The sequence below is a fragment of the Corvus moneduloides genome, chromosome 9 (genome assembly GCF_009650955.1).
Source record: "Corvus moneduloides isolate bCorMon1 chromosome 9, bCorMon1.pri, whole genome shotgun sequence".
Taxonomy (NCBI): Eukaryota; Metazoa; Chordata; class Aves; order Passeriformes; family Corvidae; genus Corvus; species Corvus moneduloides.
In genome coordinates, this window is record NC_045484.1 from 20336214 (window position 1) to 20353539 (window position 17326).

Here is a 17326-nt window from a genome sequence, read left to right on the forward strand (position 1 = left end):
AGACATTTTTTGAAAGAGCCAAATTCAATATGATATATGTAAAAAATTCAAGTATATGCCTAAGAGAGCAGCAGGAGAAATTTTCTCATTCTTTTTTGTGAGATCTGACATCAGCATATAGATGGTTTCATCAATTATTGAGCCAGAGACTAAGAAAGGAAAAGGGAATGATTTGGGGGTTTCATTTTTGAAGTTTGAATGTAAAGTGCTCAGACTGAATCAGAACTAGTATGTCTGAGTCTTTAGAATTAGCTACCTCTTTCTTATACCTTCTCTTCTTTGTAACACTAGAGAGCCTTTAAAGGCTGGTATTTGAAATGTTTTAATAACTTTTGAAAGGCTGGGGTGTATCTTTTGCGCAAAGATATCCTACATGAAATTACCAATTCCTTTTTCATTCTATAAATAATGTGTATTGGAAATAGCCTCAAAACCTCAGTCTCGTATTAAACAATTACAGCAGTGTTTAAAAAACAAAACTGTCTTTAGATAATTCCTGGATGAGGAACTGGGGGGTGAGGGAAATCCAGGTCTCTCTGCTCCAGTGAATATTTAATTATTTATATGGCATGGAATAGATCCATCAGTAGCAGGGAATGGAGAGAATTCAGAGCCTGGAGAAACCAAGGGTCATAGCCTAGTCTGAATATTAAGGAAAACAGAAAACTGTGCCCCATGTCTCCAACATCCTATACAAATGCACAGTCCACGGGGATTTTCATTGTTCAGGAGTGTCCTTTCTGGTTTTATTCAGAAAAGCTATCCTAGTCAGGAAGCGTTTCCTGGTGAAAACATAGTCTAAAACAGTAAATGTCTTTTAGTGCTAATGAACTGACATTTTTCAAGAAAAAAAGTATTAGACAAAATTTTTTTGAATGCCCTGTCCTGATCCATTTCATTTCACCAGAAGTCCAGGTGCTAACTGAGCTACCGTCATGCAAGACACACCATTCCCCTCTGAGCTTTCAAGTGCTCTTTGTCTTGCTTTAAAAAAGGAAGCAGGGCAGGAGGAGAAGGAAAAAAGACGTCTTAGTTGTCAAATTTGACAGCTGTCAGCTATCTTGATGGGGCAAAATGATGATAGATCACTTCACTCAGTGTCTTACAATTTAATTGTAATTAATTATGAAAGAAATTACAGCTCTTCAATTTGAGTGCAAATATTTTTATTTGCAAGTTTTATTAAATTTTGTGTAGTTCATCCTATTCAGTGTTCAACTAACAATAACTATCATTCTGTATCTACACAGAGGGAGTTCCATGCAGTGTGAAGCACTAACATGATATTTACTTGAGGGCAGAACACTATGTTACTCTTCCAGTATGTCAAATGCGCACCTTTAAGACTGGAACTAAGGACCTATTTTAAATATAGCAATTGCTAGGCATTGTGCCATTAGCAGAACTCCAGCAGCCTGGAGCACTTAGGATTTTAGGACCTATATGCTCATTTTTATATTATTACTAACTTTCCAAAATACAGTTAACAATCAGCAGAGAAGTTTGTAATTTGCTTAGACAATAGATGAGATTGTTCCTCAGTGCTCTCTGCTGGGGCAGTCCCAGACCTGGGAGGAGTAGAAGCCAGAGCAGCAGTGTCTTGCTCTGCCCATGCCCAGCTTTCCTTCCTTGCAGAAGCACCTGTTCAGGTAACCATGGCAGTAGGGACAGAGAGGGGGGGATGCAAATCTGCAAACAGATTTCCAGAGCCAAGATGTAGGTGAAGGTAGGTTAACTCCACACACTGCTTTTCCCATCTTATTCTAAGACACATATGATTGGTTGAACAGACCTCCCCAGGCTAATTCCTTTGGCAAAGCCTCCTTATTGTTGACAAGATGATTAGGAGAGCACCAGGAAATTTCTTTGAATTCTCAATTACTTTTTCTCTCCTACAAGAGGAAATTATCAAGAGCAATGCTGTGGGTCAGATCTGGTCCTAGGACTTGTACCACTCCAGATAGCTCTGAACTCTTCCTTGTGTGCCTGCTGGACCTAACCCACCAACATCACAATTCTGAACATGGGAACTGTATCATGGAGATCCCCAAAACAGCTGCAGGGCAATTTCACTGTCCTGCTCTATACTACAGTGTGCATCCATGACACACCTAAGTGCTAATCTGCAGAGCAAAACCTGCACCAGTGTCCACTGTTGCCTGTGAATCCCTTGGGATTGCCATTCTCTGTGGTGTGTAGTAATAAAGCTTTGACAATCCTGGTGACAGTGGGAGTTTTACTATTTAACTGGAGTTCTGCATATGGGCTTAATGGGGCCAGAAGCCACTCCAAAACCTTAAATCCTTCTGACCCTTTTCATATGTGATCTCCCAGAGAGAGATGTACCAAACACTTACCATCCTTTCTCTAAACTCCTTCTCGGGTGTACAATAAAACCCAGCTCATGCAGATTTGTGTCTCCTCAGAGATTATCCAGAGTTATACAGCTACATAAATGTAGTTGCCCATATCTACAGAGTCCTGATTTCATGGCATCCTAATAATTGCTCTTATTCAATGTCTATTTCACAGAAATATATTTTAAGTTTTTCATTTGTTCATAAATATACCACAACATTTCAAGAATTTAAGAAGGCTAAAAATACTTTTACAAATATCTTTAAGGAGACTTGATTCCCTGAAGATGTTGTGAGTGGAGGCTTTTTCTGTATCAGTCCTTGACTTTGATTAACCACTTAAAAAAAAAAAAAAGGAATAGATTAATTATTAAAATTAGTCCTGTAGTGCACCTGAGCAATGATGAGTGAAACATGATTCCCACTGAATTGCAGAGGAGGCAGGGTTGAGGATGCTCAGCACTTCAGAGAATTGGGCTGGTGGGGAGAAAGTCAGAGGTTTCCTTTGTAAAATGGTGAGGACTGAGTGCACTGTTTGCCCAATAGCAGTTTGGGGTGGTTTGTTAAATAAATAAAATACAAAAAATTATTCAGTTCAGGGCTTGGAATCAATGCAATTCCCCTCTAGTCTATTAGACTTGCCGAGAAGCCCCTCTCAGGACATGCAGCAGTTTCTCTGACTGCTCAACCATGTAATAGCACTGAAAACAAAGGCACCAGAACTTGCTGTGTCACACTGTAACATCGTTATTCACTTGATAAAACTGTGGCCATGCCACAGCATTTCACGCTCCGGGTTTGCCCCAAGCTGCAGTGTAACTCTGCTCATTATTCAGGTAACTCGTCCCCAGGCTGGCCCTTCCCAGCCCTGTGCAGAGCCTGTCCTGAGCTCGGCTTCACAGCTGCCTGCACATCCTGCTCTGCTCCAGCTTGCTCCCTCTCCGGAGACAGCATGCCTTATGTTTGCCATTTCATTCTCATTCACCTTGCCTGTCACCTTAAGGCAGTCTTAATTATAATATCATTGAAGGTTTATTCAACAAGATCTTAAGACCGTGGTTTAATTACAAAAATGAAAACACATGATTACAACTAAAGCAAGAATAAAACAATATTTGGCTGTAAGTAGCTGTTGAAACTTTTTAGATGTTTCAGTGTCTCTCATCCAGAAGCCCCTCTGTTTGATCCAGGATTTCTTGTGTACATCTATATTTTAGATTACTTTTACAGCCTACCACCTCCATTTCTGCTCATTTGAAACTCAGTTTTGGATACAAATTCAAATGTCTTAAATGTTTGTATCTTTGGCCAGGCATTTTAAGTGATTGGACTTCCCATATCATTTGCTGGAACACATATGGCTCTTTGGGGATATCAGTTCTATTTCCTCTTTAGTCCTAATAAATCCAACTTATTAGTGTTCCTAACTCAGTCCTGCCATCCAACACGAACTTTTTACTTTCCGTTTCCCAGAAATAGCTGAGGCCATTGGTATGTTCATAGCAAAGAACATGCAGAGTATCAGGTTGAAGCAGAATGCATCAATTTTAGGATACCTTTTGGGATTCCTTTTGGATTACCATTTTTCTCCAAAGGCCACACTTGACACGTTGTTTACATTAGCTGTTTTTTTCTCCGGGATTTACCCATGAATTCATGCTGTTGTTTTCCTGCAAGTTTTGCTTCACTTCCATGTCTCAGGATAGTTACTAATACTTTGGTTTTATCCATTTCATCCCCCTCAAAGGACAAAATGCTGTTCCAGAGGCTTCCAGCTTTGGTTGAAGCATTATGTAAAGCCAGACTATGCACTTCTGCTTCACTATAGAAATTTTTTTATTAATGGAGTGCTTCAAAATGGGGCAAAGACTGACTTAAGATTTTATAAATCTTGGAAATGAGCAGGTGTTTCAGAAGTTAAGTTCACCCTCATTACCCTGTAACACTACCTCCTGTGAGGCTACCTGAGACATATTGTACAGTAATTGTGTTCTGGCAGCTGACTCTGAGAAGCCAGTGTTAACCTCTCCCGTTCCCCTGATACATACAGATTATTCCCATTAGAATGGGCTGCTGAATGAAAAGATCATAGTTAATGGGTATTACTTTAATGCAGAAGGCCAAATCCTATTATCCTGTGCAACGGACAGTGCAAATAGTATTTGTGTAAAGGAGCTCCACTGGGACAAGGAGAAATGGAGCCTGCTGCCCGCGCCATCCTTGCTCAGCAAAGCCTTGCCAGTTCTGCAGCTGTTATTGTGAGTAAGGGGGGGTTGGCCCATAGAGCTTCTCACAGAACCTATTTCTGGCAATAGGAAGGTGCTCACTGACATTAGTAATCCTACTGAGGGGCTGGCACAGAGGAAGGTTGGCTGCATGGTTTGTGCTGCCATCTCCAATGCAGTTTCTGAAGAAGTAGCAGTGTGCACTCCATGCTCACGGTACTTTGATCACATTTCCCGCTACCTTTTTCAAATTAATAAGTACATTAGCTGGGTTATGCAGATTAAAGTGTGTGCACAAACTTATTTGATATATTACTCACCAACAAATATAAGATAAAAAGTAAGTCTGCATATAATTATCCACAACTGCTGACTGACTTATAATTAACTTTGAAAAATTGCTGGTTTAGGAGATATCATAGATTACAATTTTAAATATAAGGAGCTTCAGAATAGCTCTCACGATCAGCACTAGTACAAGGTATTCAATGAAGGACTAATTCCCTAAACTGCTAATCAACTCTATCTCCTGTCCTTATCAAATTGTAAATATATTATGCTTCATTAAACTATGAGCATGTAGCTAATTAAAGCAGAGCCTGCTTTAATATCAGATACTCCCCCCTTGACACAACAAAAATGTTCTAAGGACATACCTAATGAGTGTTAACAAATGAAAATTATTCCTTTTCAAGTGATGCTGTGCTCCAACAGCTTTTGGTTTTCATTTCAGAGATTTTTGTTTTAGTTTGGTTTGGATTTTGTGTTTGGTTTGGTTTTTTTAAATAAAAAGAAGCAGGGGAAAAACCATACAGTCTTTCTGGAGAAACAGCTTGGGGAAGGCATTAATTCTATTCATTCTACAGCTGGAAGCCCACAGGAACTGACCAAGGGATCGCAACCAAAAGTTTACAAACAGTACCTCAATGACACAGAGCTAAAATTTAGTACATTCACTGACATTTTAAATAGATTCTGATGTTAAATGCTACAAAGTAAGAGAGCAACCATCCACATTTTTAAAGGAATGCAGTATAAATTTAAATGAAAGATCAGTGAAGCCTAGCCAAGCAAAGAGAGGATCAGAACCACAATTGAGCATCATTTGCAAAACTGCTTCTTTTAGTCACTTTTCTTCATTTCAAACTCAAATAAAGCAATGCAATTTTACAAAAATCAAGGAAAAAAATACCAAAATTATTCATCTGTGACGAAAAACCATAAATATAAGAGAGAATATGCAGCAAGGAGCCTTTCAACAGAAGCTAGATTTTTTTTAATTATTTGTGTAAGCCTCTAAGATTTTTGTGTCACTTGAAAGTCTTCACACCCCAAAGTCCTCATAATGAATGATGTTATTAATGTTATTCAGCAACAAAAGACACACGTTTCAAGATCAACATGATACAGTACAACAGAAAACCCATAGGGTACAGGGTTTTTCAGCAGTTTCTCCATTTCCCTTTCCATTTTTTTAATTCTTTCCCTTTCCCTTTCCTTTTCCTTTTCATTCCTTTCCTTTCCGTTCCTCCATCTCTACTTAGGAAAAATAATCTCAGCAGGAAATCGAAGAGATTTACCGATAAAATCAATAAACATTTGCAGACTGTTGGTAGTGATACTGTTGAGATAAAGTAGGGTTACATCCTTGTTTGATCAGTGTTTATTTCAGGGCTCATATTTTTTAATAGAAGTGAATCAGAACAGGGTGGGTTTTTTCCCCTCCTGGCACGGGATTCCCTAAGTTTCAGATACCCAGAAACTCTATCTGACTTGTTTCATTTAAATGTTTAACAGTTATTGGCATTCAAGAGTATCCTGGTTTGAACTAAAAGTTCCTTTCTTTGCTCCCCTCAGGTTAATTTGTTGGCTTTTGGAGTGATTATTTATAAAGTATTTCGACACACTGCAATGTTAAAGCCAGAAGTCAGTTGTTATGAAAATATAAGGTAAGTTTGCCATTCAATACAAATTCTACCTTCTGTAGGTTTAAATACCAACAGAGATGATAGTGACTATTCAAAAATAACTGTTTAATCTCCTGAGATTTGTACAAAAATAAAGATTTTTTTTTCTGTTATTACCCTTACCTATATTTAGACATAAATTTTGCAATCATTATTCCCATTGAGCAATACCTTGTATGCTGGGGTGTGTGTGAGAGGTGTACAAGGAAAACAAGTGGGCCATATCAACCAGAGGGTGAAGGCTGATGGCAAAGTTAAAGAAGAGATTGTCCTTTTTTCTTAAGTATTTTCCACAGCCTCTATGCAAGCCAAAACAGATTTCAAAACTTACTCCTGAAATGGGACCAAAATATTTGCCTTGAAGTAACAAGTAATTCAGTGATAAGAGATTGGAGGCATTCGTGTTGCTTGGGAAAAGTCTGCAGTAGGACGTTGTGTTTCTGTGGCACTGGGGGAATGGAGCGGATTCTCTCCAGGATTTCACTTTGCATGCTGCTATGATTTTTCCATCAACTCACTCTCTTTAAAACTGATTTATAGGGACCTTGAAAACCGTTTGTGCAGGAAAAGCTGAAGTGTACTACAGGGAACATTGAAAACAACTTACTGTTTGTGTTGCTTAGGAACACTCCTGCAGTTTCAATGCATTGAACTAGATTTATAGTCAGGATTTAGCAATTGTTTGATTGATTACTTTCTCTTATTCCTCACCTTTCATAGCTTCATGTGGTGACCTGTTTCTAATGAAGTTGAAAATTATTCATTTTCAGGGGAACAGTACTAAAAATTTCTGCTGTACAAAGGAAGTCCTGCAATGACTGAGCTGAGAATGAATAAGAAAGTAATCAGTGGCTTCATTTCCAAGACAACATGCTGTAATTTGCTCAAGCCTGTGTACAGTGCTCTACAGCATCTTGGAAAAAAAATTTTAGCCCATCAGTTCCTACAATTTTAGTGCATCAATATGCTGACCCAGGAACTATTTGAGAGTACTTGTGCTCTAAAAACAATTTCTTGGGGTTTTTTTAAGAGAAAGAATTTTAAAAGAATCTGATTTTACAACTGGCACCATCCTCTGCAGTGAACCTGAGAGGCAGCCTGGGAATCCTTTGATGTCATGCCCATGCACTGACCTAAGAGCATACTGAACATTTTTCTGGGTTATTTTTTTGAGGAAGATAAGGGGGAGGAGGAAAATTGGGGGAATGCTTCATAACAGACATATGTTTTTCCTTGGGGAATTACACTAACAGTAGATTTAAATCAAATCATATGGTGCTGCAGTACACTAGAGAAAACATATTTGAAGATTAAAGAAGCCAGTGTTTTAAGGCCCTCCAGTTTTACTCCTTTGCTCTTCCATAGTGATTATGTGAGTTTGTTCATGCTAAAGTGCTACAGCACACCCTGAAGAGCAGTCCTTGCATTTGCACTTCTCAGGCCTTTGCAGCTCTGAAAAACTTTCCAATGCAGCATTCACCACCCAAAGTGGAGAAGAAAGGGGAATAGCATGTGCCTGCATGTTGGTCACAACGTTTTCTTCCTGTCTAGATCCTGTGCCCGAGGTGCCCTTGCTCTCCTGTTTCTCCTTGGAGCTACCTGGATTTTCGGGGTCCTCCATGTGGTCCAGGGATCCGTGGTTACTGCCTATCTTTTTACAATCTTCAATGCCTTCCAGGGGATGTTCATCTTCATATTTCTTTGTGTATTGTCTAGGAAGGTAAGTGTCCTACTTCTTGTGGGAAATGACTCAGTCTCATGTCCCTACACAGTCAGGTGCCCAGCCCTGAAATTGAGATTTTGCCTTCAGTGGTGGCAGAACCACTTTCCAGCTTTTGTGTTCTCACATATTACCTCCAGTTTTGAAACTGAGGCATGAAACATGGAAAAATGGGTCTTTTTAACTGTAAAACTGGTTATAGTGTCATTAACCTGATGAAATAATACAATGTGTGTAATAAAATTTCCTTCCAGTCTTTTCAATTAGCAGCAAGATTCACCCACACTACCCTTGGATGATACTTTCTTCAGTGTTCTGTCCTAAAGAAAAATTCAGCCCCACCTTAAAACATCTAGTGATGGGAGCAGTACAAAATGAATTCAAATACATATAGATCTATCAATAAATCTATTTCATAAATACATTCAATCTTTTTATTTCAGATTCAGGAGGAGTATTACAGATTGTTCAAAAATGTTCCTTGCTGTTTCGGCTGCTTGAGATAAAGGGAACGAAAACACCCAAAAGCATCTCAGCAGAAGAAGGAAGCAACCTACATGCTATTGTTATGGATAATACTGCAAAATATGGTATTGTGAAAGTATGAAATGACCCAGTGAGCAGGCATATCTCTTAGCTGAATTACTGGTTTTGTACATACATGTGCATTTGTGCAGAACATCTATTTTATTCTGTATAAAAACAGTATACAAAACAAACTGGATCACTGCAAAACAAATATTCATAAAGACAAGGGAAAGCAGCAAATTTCTAAAGAACCTCAAGACTTTGTGACTGAGGTTTTGTTTCTAATATTAAAAATATCTGCAGTTCTTGAAAGCAAGATACCAAGAACCAACTGGCACAGCAGATTTTATGAAGTGCTTTGCTAGTGGAAACATGTTCACCATCCTTTTGTAGTAATGAACTTCTTACATTAAGTTGTATGTGACCATCTGCAGGGAATGGGTTCCATTAAAGAGTCAATAGATAAAGATCTGCTTCAGCCTAGTCTTTTGAAAACATTTCTTTTAATTTAAAGTAGATTAAAAAAGGGATTTGTTTAATATTATTCTCTTATCACTCTGAAATATATATTTGTATATTAATCAATCCTTTATTTTTATAACTTCTAAAGAATTGTTTAGATCTAAAGAGCTGAGGTCAGATCTGATACAAGAATGGTGGGACAGTCATTTTATTACTGAAAGATTATTTTGTGAATACTTTGAAACAGATCTGGTTCTTGTTTTATTTAATTGCCAAAAAGACTGAGATCTGCTTAACTGGCACTATGATTTTGGAGGCTGTGGGAAGAAGATGCTTTCACAGGTTTGTCACTTCATAGAGATACTTGGAATCCAGGCCTTGTAAAACCAAATTAAAATGATTGGAATCACCCACACAGAAGGATACAGATTTAAATTCAAGGTAATTTGCCTCTACATTGTGTAAAATTGCAATTACAACAGTTTTCTCTACTCTTGACTCTACTGAGTCAAGCTGTTGTCTTCCTCTGAGGCTCCTGGGTTTTAAATAATCCTGCACTTAACCTTAGGAGTATGTACAGAACTACTGAAATCAAAGGGAGGATCGAGGTGCAAGTTTGGCAGAGCATAAACACATTGCATCAACCATTCCACCTATGGCATCTGACTTATTTGAAAAGTATGCTTTAATTTCACCCTTTTAGCACCTAAATTGTGTGAAGTGCTGAGCAATCTCCTGTCCATGTTGCTTTCTCAGGAAGTGTCTAGGATCTCAGATGAAGCCCAGTATTTTTACCAGTGAGACACTGTAAATATGTAGTTGTTAATAAATCCCACTGTTATGTTGTCTGTTAAAATAAAGCACTATTCTGAGTTTTATTTATATTACAGGAAATCTGGTTTTAGTAATGGTCAACTTTGGTTTTTATCTTTTTTCCATGTACACAAGGTTTTCATTGTATGCACTGCAATGACAGGCTTCATTAAGTATATTCCATGGCTCTGTCAAGTTTTTTGAAAAAAGAGGAGTCTATTTTTCAAAAAAATACTAAAGAAATCTCCTGATCTTTTGAATGTAAAATATGTGAATAAACTGGAGTGCTTTGCTTCCACATTTTGACATTTCCATTCATTTAAATAAATACAGTGGTAAAAGTTCTCATTGTTACATATCATTTGCCCTCAATTATTTGCTGTATTTCCTTTGCTGTTGTATATTTTGTTCTAAGGTTGGGACATGCAGATACATATTACTTAAAAGAGTATTTTTAGAAGGATATCTACCAGCCCATCATTTTTAATCTCCTGCAGAACTGTAACCTATAGTAAGCTGATCTGGACAAAGCATCTCTAGTAACTATATAATGACTTCAGCATGCTCAGGGAGATTGAAAAAATTTCCTTGGAAAGAAAATATATCATAAATGTTTAGCTTACAATAGTCTTTGTAATGAAAGAACATCTTTTATAGGAATACTGCTCTACTGTCTCTGGGTCAGATCTTCATTGAAACTCTGTTTTCCTTACATGCAAGGATGAGTTTTCATCTTTTAAAACAGCACATAAAGAGCAGAAATTTTTTTTTAGATTCCCTGCCTCAGACCCTGAAGGATATTGCAATTGTCCTTCCTAGTGCATGCAGATGTACTGACAAGAAATTAAAGCGTTTATTTGTCACAGCCCTTAGTTACACAAGCCCCAACCCAGCAGAGTGAGGAGAGACATTGGACGTAAATTGAAAAAGAGAGGTTTCAGCAAGATGTGAGGAAAAACCTTTTCACTATGAGGACAGTCAAGTATTGGAAAGGGTTGCCCAGAGATCTTGTGTGGTTGTGTCAAAATCTTTGGAGGTTTTTAAGACTGGATAAAGTTCTCAGCAACCTGATCTCATACCTGACCCTGCCTTGAGCAGGAAGGTGGATGAGATGACCCTCTGAGATCCCTTCCATCCTTGATTGTTCCAGGACTCTATGGTATCAAATCAGAAAAATAATAATCAGGCATTAGTTACAATTTTGTTATGCAAACTTGCACTCAAGCGCTATGCAAACTGTTTTTCCAAAAGTAAATTAATGTAATCTAATTATCAGATAAACTAGCTGACTGGTTTGAAAACTAAGAATTCTGTTCAACACTTTTTAAGATTACACACTTTTTGGAGGTATATGACATGTCCAGTGGGGCCAACAGGAAAAATAAAAAAGTAAAAACATCAGGGATTGACCAGCGAGATAAAAAGCAAAATGTTATGGTTTCATTCTGAAAGTAAATGCCCGATGAAGAAATTTTTTCCATTAAACCAAACAGAAACACGTGTTCAGTGTTGCATTTCAAGGTGTACTTCAGAATACAACAAATAAGGTAAAGACTCATCTATTCTGAAATAAATATTCCCTCAAAGAATTAGAGTTGTATTTCAAAGAAACTGCAATATTATCACCATAGCCTTTGGGAGGTTCAGTCTGCTGAAGCTGTGCTAATAAACAGATCATCTGTTTACCTATGGAATGAAGCAGGTAGTCATTTAAAACAAGATAAATACAGTGCAAATTTATCTCAGACTTTTCTCTAGCCTCCCGTTGTCACAGACCTTCAACTCAGAACATGGTGATGCTCTGAAGCCAGGAATTCGGAGACTTGTGCACCTTGTTGACCACACATATAAAACAACTCTGCATATGATTATGTGAAGCAGAACAAATATTTTAAGGGCTGATTCCTCCAGCTGCTACACCTACAGCATCACTTTTCTCATCAATAATATCACTTTTTATATCTTTATCATAATAGTTCCTTAAAGCCCAGTTCATAATCACACTCTTGCCATGTGCCAGTTAATCCCAGGAGAAGCCCTACCTCCTTCTTTGAAATCTGTGGAGATGAGATAAAAAAGTCAAAACCCATGAAGAAAATTAAAACTTTCTTTCCTCTGGGAAAAGAGGTGGTAGGAGGAGGGCCCGGCCAACAACCTGCTCCAGCCTGTGTCACTCTCTTCCCTTTGTTCTCATACATTCAGTGCTGTGCTGTGAGATTACAGGAGTGACGATGCCACCTCACCAAAGTCACCCCCCATGCAATTTTTATATAAAATTAAGCCTTTAAGATGGATGCAGACTTGAAAACAGCTGATCATCAATGCACTGATAGTCCATTTAAACACAACCAAATTGTCAAGTGCAAACGTGCTGAAGCATTTTCACAAGTTGCCTGGCTCCCTGCCAGCTCAGCCCTCACGGCCATTGCTGTGGGCAGCCTGTCCACGGAGATGCAGTCACAGAAGGACAGGACTGCTGTTTTTAAACCCTGTATTTCCATGACAACCTGCCTGAACAACCTTAAGGAGAGGCAAGAGCCCTTGACATATCCAGACGTTGCCAGGAGTCAGATCTATGGCCACACATGGAACCTGGAGGCCCTGGAACTGCTGTTTCAAAACAAGCTGCAAGATGTGACTCATATGAAGTACAATAATTCCATCAGCTTTACTGCTACACAGCAATATTGACAGCAGCAATCCTACGGGGTCAGAAGAACAGAAAGTATGAAAAAAAATCCATACCCAACAAAAAGTAACAGTAAAACTGACTGTTGAGAATGAACTCTTTTTTTCCAAGTGGAACAAAAAAAAAATGCTTAAAAAGCACACTGAAATTAAGATGAAACATAAACATAAATTATGACTGATTCTATTTATGATAACAATTACGTTTTGTAGAGGCCTTATTTTACATCTTCCCAATGCAGGGTTGCACTTTTCCCAGAATTCCTTTTCCAGAACTATCCCTTTAAAATTGGAAGAAGCTTTACTTCTACAGATGTTGTTTTACAGCTTTTTGGTTTTTTCTTGTCTTGCTGGTAAGTACTTAAATTTTATTGTATTTACTCTTCTGGATTCCCAAGGAAAAATTGTATTTTCATCAAATTTCATAACATAGGGGAGCTCCTCTGTTTCCCGAAGCATTGCCAAATATTCTAATTAAAACTAGCTCCAAGACTGACCATCAGTCTTCAGTGCAGTGCAATAGGCACCTCCCTCCAATGTAAGCCTTTGTATTTATTGTAACTATTTATATAAATGCTGCAGTCAGCTCTGAATCCCCATAAACCTAACGCCATTTAAATTAATTTTGTAAGACTTTTGTGAGACACTGCTGAATAATTTTGCTGTATCCAAGTTGATTATAAACTGTTCTTCTTTATAATAACTAAGTTTGAAAACCATGTTTTTAAGAGACAATCCAGTTTACTTTGTTAAAATCAGTTCTATTTTAATCTGAGCAGGGACATTTTCCTCCTATGCCTGGCCCACCATTATTTAGTCTAATGGATTGAGTTACAGGCAACAATCTTCAAAATCCCTTTCCTCTCTCTCTTTGAATGTTTCTGCACTATGCAGACTTCTGGCATCACCTTGGCTTCTGTTGGGTTTCATAAATAATTGTTGATGATACAGTAAATTTGTTTTCTCTCCCTTGTGTTTAAATCCCAGTCTTACAAACACTCATGTATTTGCTCAGTTTTATGCACGACTAAGTCTTTGGCGTTAATGAGGCTGCTCATGTGCATAAAGTTAAGCATATGTGCAAGTGTTGTATGATCAGGGTCTTAGGATGCCAATTTGCAGTAATAACAGATTTGCATAAACTCACGATCCCAAGCACTGGGCTTCCTGCTCATTATCAGTAGTGGAATTCATTTAGCTGTTTTTCATTCCATGATGTTTATGAACCTTTTCTTTCTTTTTTTTTTTTTTTTAGTGAACTTCAAGTTGCTTTTCTTACCACTCCTCAGCCATTTTTAATTTTGTCTGTCACTTAATATATGTGGGCTTTTTCCCTCCACTTACAAATACCCACCTTAGGTGTGTTAGTATGAGCTCATTTATGCTCAAGATGAAAGATTGGGTCACATTCCTTAAGCTGAAAATATGCTCCTCACTGTGTAAGAGAGCTGCAGAAATACCAATTGCAAATACCCAGGTAGGACTCATCAAAATCCTGTGCACAAGTCATGGCTTCTGTTGTCAAGGGGTTAGGCCCTAAATGAGTTGAGTAGCAGCTGTAACCCATTTAATATAGATGCCAGCTAAGGGAGAGGCAGCTTGTACTCCTCTCTGGCAGGTGGGTCGCATTGAAGCAGAAAAAAGACAAGTATATCCTCACTGAAATTACAAGGCCTGTCCTACTGAAGGATAATCTCTCTTCTGATGCTCAGCTCTGCTTTGTCTTCATCACAATTGACACTTAATACCTATAATACAACTCCTAAAGACTCTGGGGTTTGATGCCTTGTTCTCAGAAGCAGTGGTGCATACACTCTCTGTCCAAATGAATGGGGCAGGACCAGGTGTCCATCCTCCCCTGGCAGGTACTGATGAGGACACGCCTACCCAGAGACCTTCCCTCTGGAATGCACCCAGCACCCACAGCTGACCTTCAGTTGCCTTCCAGTCTAAGCCACCAGCACAGCTGAGAAGGCTGGAGTGTGATATTTGGTTTTGGAGTGAGCAAGGGATATCAGTGCTGCAATAGGAAAACAAGGGTAAAAACAGTGATATTTGGTGAGTAGCAAAACAAAGGCATGAATGCATCCTAACCCTAATATATAAGGTTTTCAAAGCCAGGAAAAAAAGATGAAAGAATAATTTCTGGGACAAAATTGATAGTTGAGAGCTATCATTTAGAGAACATCACAGTTCCCTCCATGAATAATTGTATTTGCCAAAAGGAAAGGGGAATAGTGCTGGGGGAGAGGAGGTGTTAGCACTCAAAGGAGGCTCAGGGTCTGGGGGCAACACAGGTTATGTATTATTGGGAAAATGAGAGTAGTATCAAACGGTAATTTTGCAAGGATGTCTTCTCTGAAGCTAAAAATGTGAAAAAAAAAAGAAACTGATTCTTGGAGAAACTTTGAACTATATCCTATATGTAACCTTTTTAATGAATGACTTGTATGCAACATTTCTAGACTAAAAATATTACACATTACTGAATCAGACAGCATAATCTTGCAGGAACATCACGAAGACGTTTACAGTAAGAGAGAAAAAGGGAAAGACCCTGTGGTTCTGCATGGCTTTCATGAGACCACGTGAGCCTGTGAGATCTGCTTATACTGTTGCACGGCGTGAATGGTCTTGTTTAGTTGTTTTTTCTCCTTTAAAACTACTGTTTTCTTCAGAAAGACATTGTGTGCATGGAATACATGTTCTGTGAGCTACAAATGAGTAGCATCCCTCTGGATCTGGCAACCTTAGGCTGCATCCATCGTTGGATCGTTGTATGTCTGTGCAGAAAGGATGGACAGAAACGTGCTCTCTGGTCATGCACAGGGTACGATAGTTACATAAAACCATGTTTTAAAGTAAGCTATCCTTTCAAGTGGTCAGTGTTATCTTAACTACTTGAATGACCAAAAAGTTAGATTCTCTTTACTATATACCCTCTACTTCAAGCCTATTCACAAATATTTCTATGTTTTGCATTGGTTTTGGTCTGAGAGGAGGCCTGAAGTAGCCACAATACTAATGGAGGATGGTACAAGTGACAAGTCTCTTCTATGCACAAAAGACGCTGGTGAAGAGCTGTGTGTGATGACAATGAAGCAATAATCTCTTCTCCAAGCCCTGTATAGTGCCAGTGCAGGCTGACCTCAGAGGCTTTACCTGTCAGGTTCTGCATACAAGTGGTATGGGCTGGTTGACAAAGCAAATGTCCTATCCAGGAGTGCAGCCACGTTTCAGGTCTCTCCTTTCTATATCAGGAAAAGAAGGGAGTTTGTAACAAAGGCATGCTTCAGAGGTGGTTCTCAAGTGTGCTGCATGGAGAGGATGAAAAATTCTGTCCACTTTCAAGACAAAAGCAGTGGCTAAGATGTGTTCTGGTTCAGGTTACTTTAGATGCCTGTTGTAATAATTGTACTGGAATAGGAGGGCTGATTCCAGGAAAGAATCAGTGCCTGGCTCTGGCTGGGGCTGTGCCATCAGGACAGAGGGAAGCCTGTGGGATGCAGCTCAGGGGACAGTGCTGCCAGGCCTGTTCCCAGTGAGCAGTGAGGCACCGTGCTGTGGGGCTCTGGGGGAGCTGCAAAAGCCAAGAGGGAGGCTCCCAGGAAAAGCTGCGCTGGAACTCTGTGACAAAGTGGAGGGGGGAAAGGAAAGTAGTGTTGGTAATAAAGCCTCGTGTTCAGCATTACATGAGGGCGTGTTTTCTGTGATCTGTACCCTGGCACGGTTAAGAGTGCTTCTGTGGGTTCCTAGGATTTCACAATTCTTTACTTCAGGGACCCTACATTTCAAATTGTAACTCCCACATCTGTCACTAATGAGGACAGCAAAACTTTGGAGATTTCTGAAAGCCAGCTGGAGCCACAGAGAGCAGTATCTCTGGAGGCCAGCCCAGGAGGAAGGTATTAACCCTCTTAGTGCTGGTGGAGAAGAAGGAAAGCCATGTAATGGTACTAAATAAATGAGTCTCTGTGTGTCTCAAAGTCTTAACTGCAATTATTTTCAGTACAGCATGCTTTCTTTACCAGCCCAGGGCCCTTGAACACACAGTCACAAGGAGAGTGCACAAAGAGGCTTCGCTGTCTCTTTGCAGCTGCTGCAGAGTGGAGGGTCTGGAGCACAGGTCTGCCAGGGCCAGAAACGGCAGCAAGGAGCATCCCATTGTGTCCTGTCTTTTGCCAGGCAGGAACTCCCCTTTCTTAAACAGCTTTGTTCCCCTACCAGGGGATGCTCTCTGAGGGTGCAACTGATTGTAGTTTCCAAGTTCTGGCTTGACTCTTGCAGACGCTATTCCTGTAACAGACAAGCCTGCTACTCAGCCACGTATTTGTTTAAACGGGTTCAAAAGTTCTCAGCTTCCTGACAGCTTTTTTTTCTGCCTTTGTTTTATACCAATCAGTTAATTTGCTAACATCACCCTCCATATCTTCTGATCTTAGGCAAGCTGGCTGGGTTTACTGGTGCTTTATCGCCACATTACAGCCAGCAGTGAGGAATGCAGGTCAGAAGGGAAATAAGAAGGGACGGCTCTTTTGAAATGGGGAGGAACAAGGTCAGGGTTGT

The 17326-nt window shown here is 39.3% G+C and overlaps 1 protein-coding gene across 1 annotated transcript in view; it reads left to right on the forward strand.

The window, feature by feature from the left end:
• The window catches only part of ADGRL4 (adhesion G protein-coupled receptor L4), a 73500-nt gene extending 63072 nt beyond the window's left edge, over positions 1–10428 (forward strand). Inside the window, exons 14-16 of the mRNA XM_032118166.1 lie at positions 6440–6531; positions 8101–8269; positions 8713–10428. Coding sequence (XP_031974057.1) covers positions 6440–6531; positions 8101–8269; positions 8713–8775 — 324 coding nt within the window. The 3' untranslated portion in view covers positions 8776–10428. The remainder of the gene's footprint in view (positions 1–6439; positions 6532–8100; positions 8270–8712) is intronic.
• The last annotated feature ends 6898 nt before the right edge of the window (positions 10429–17326 follow it).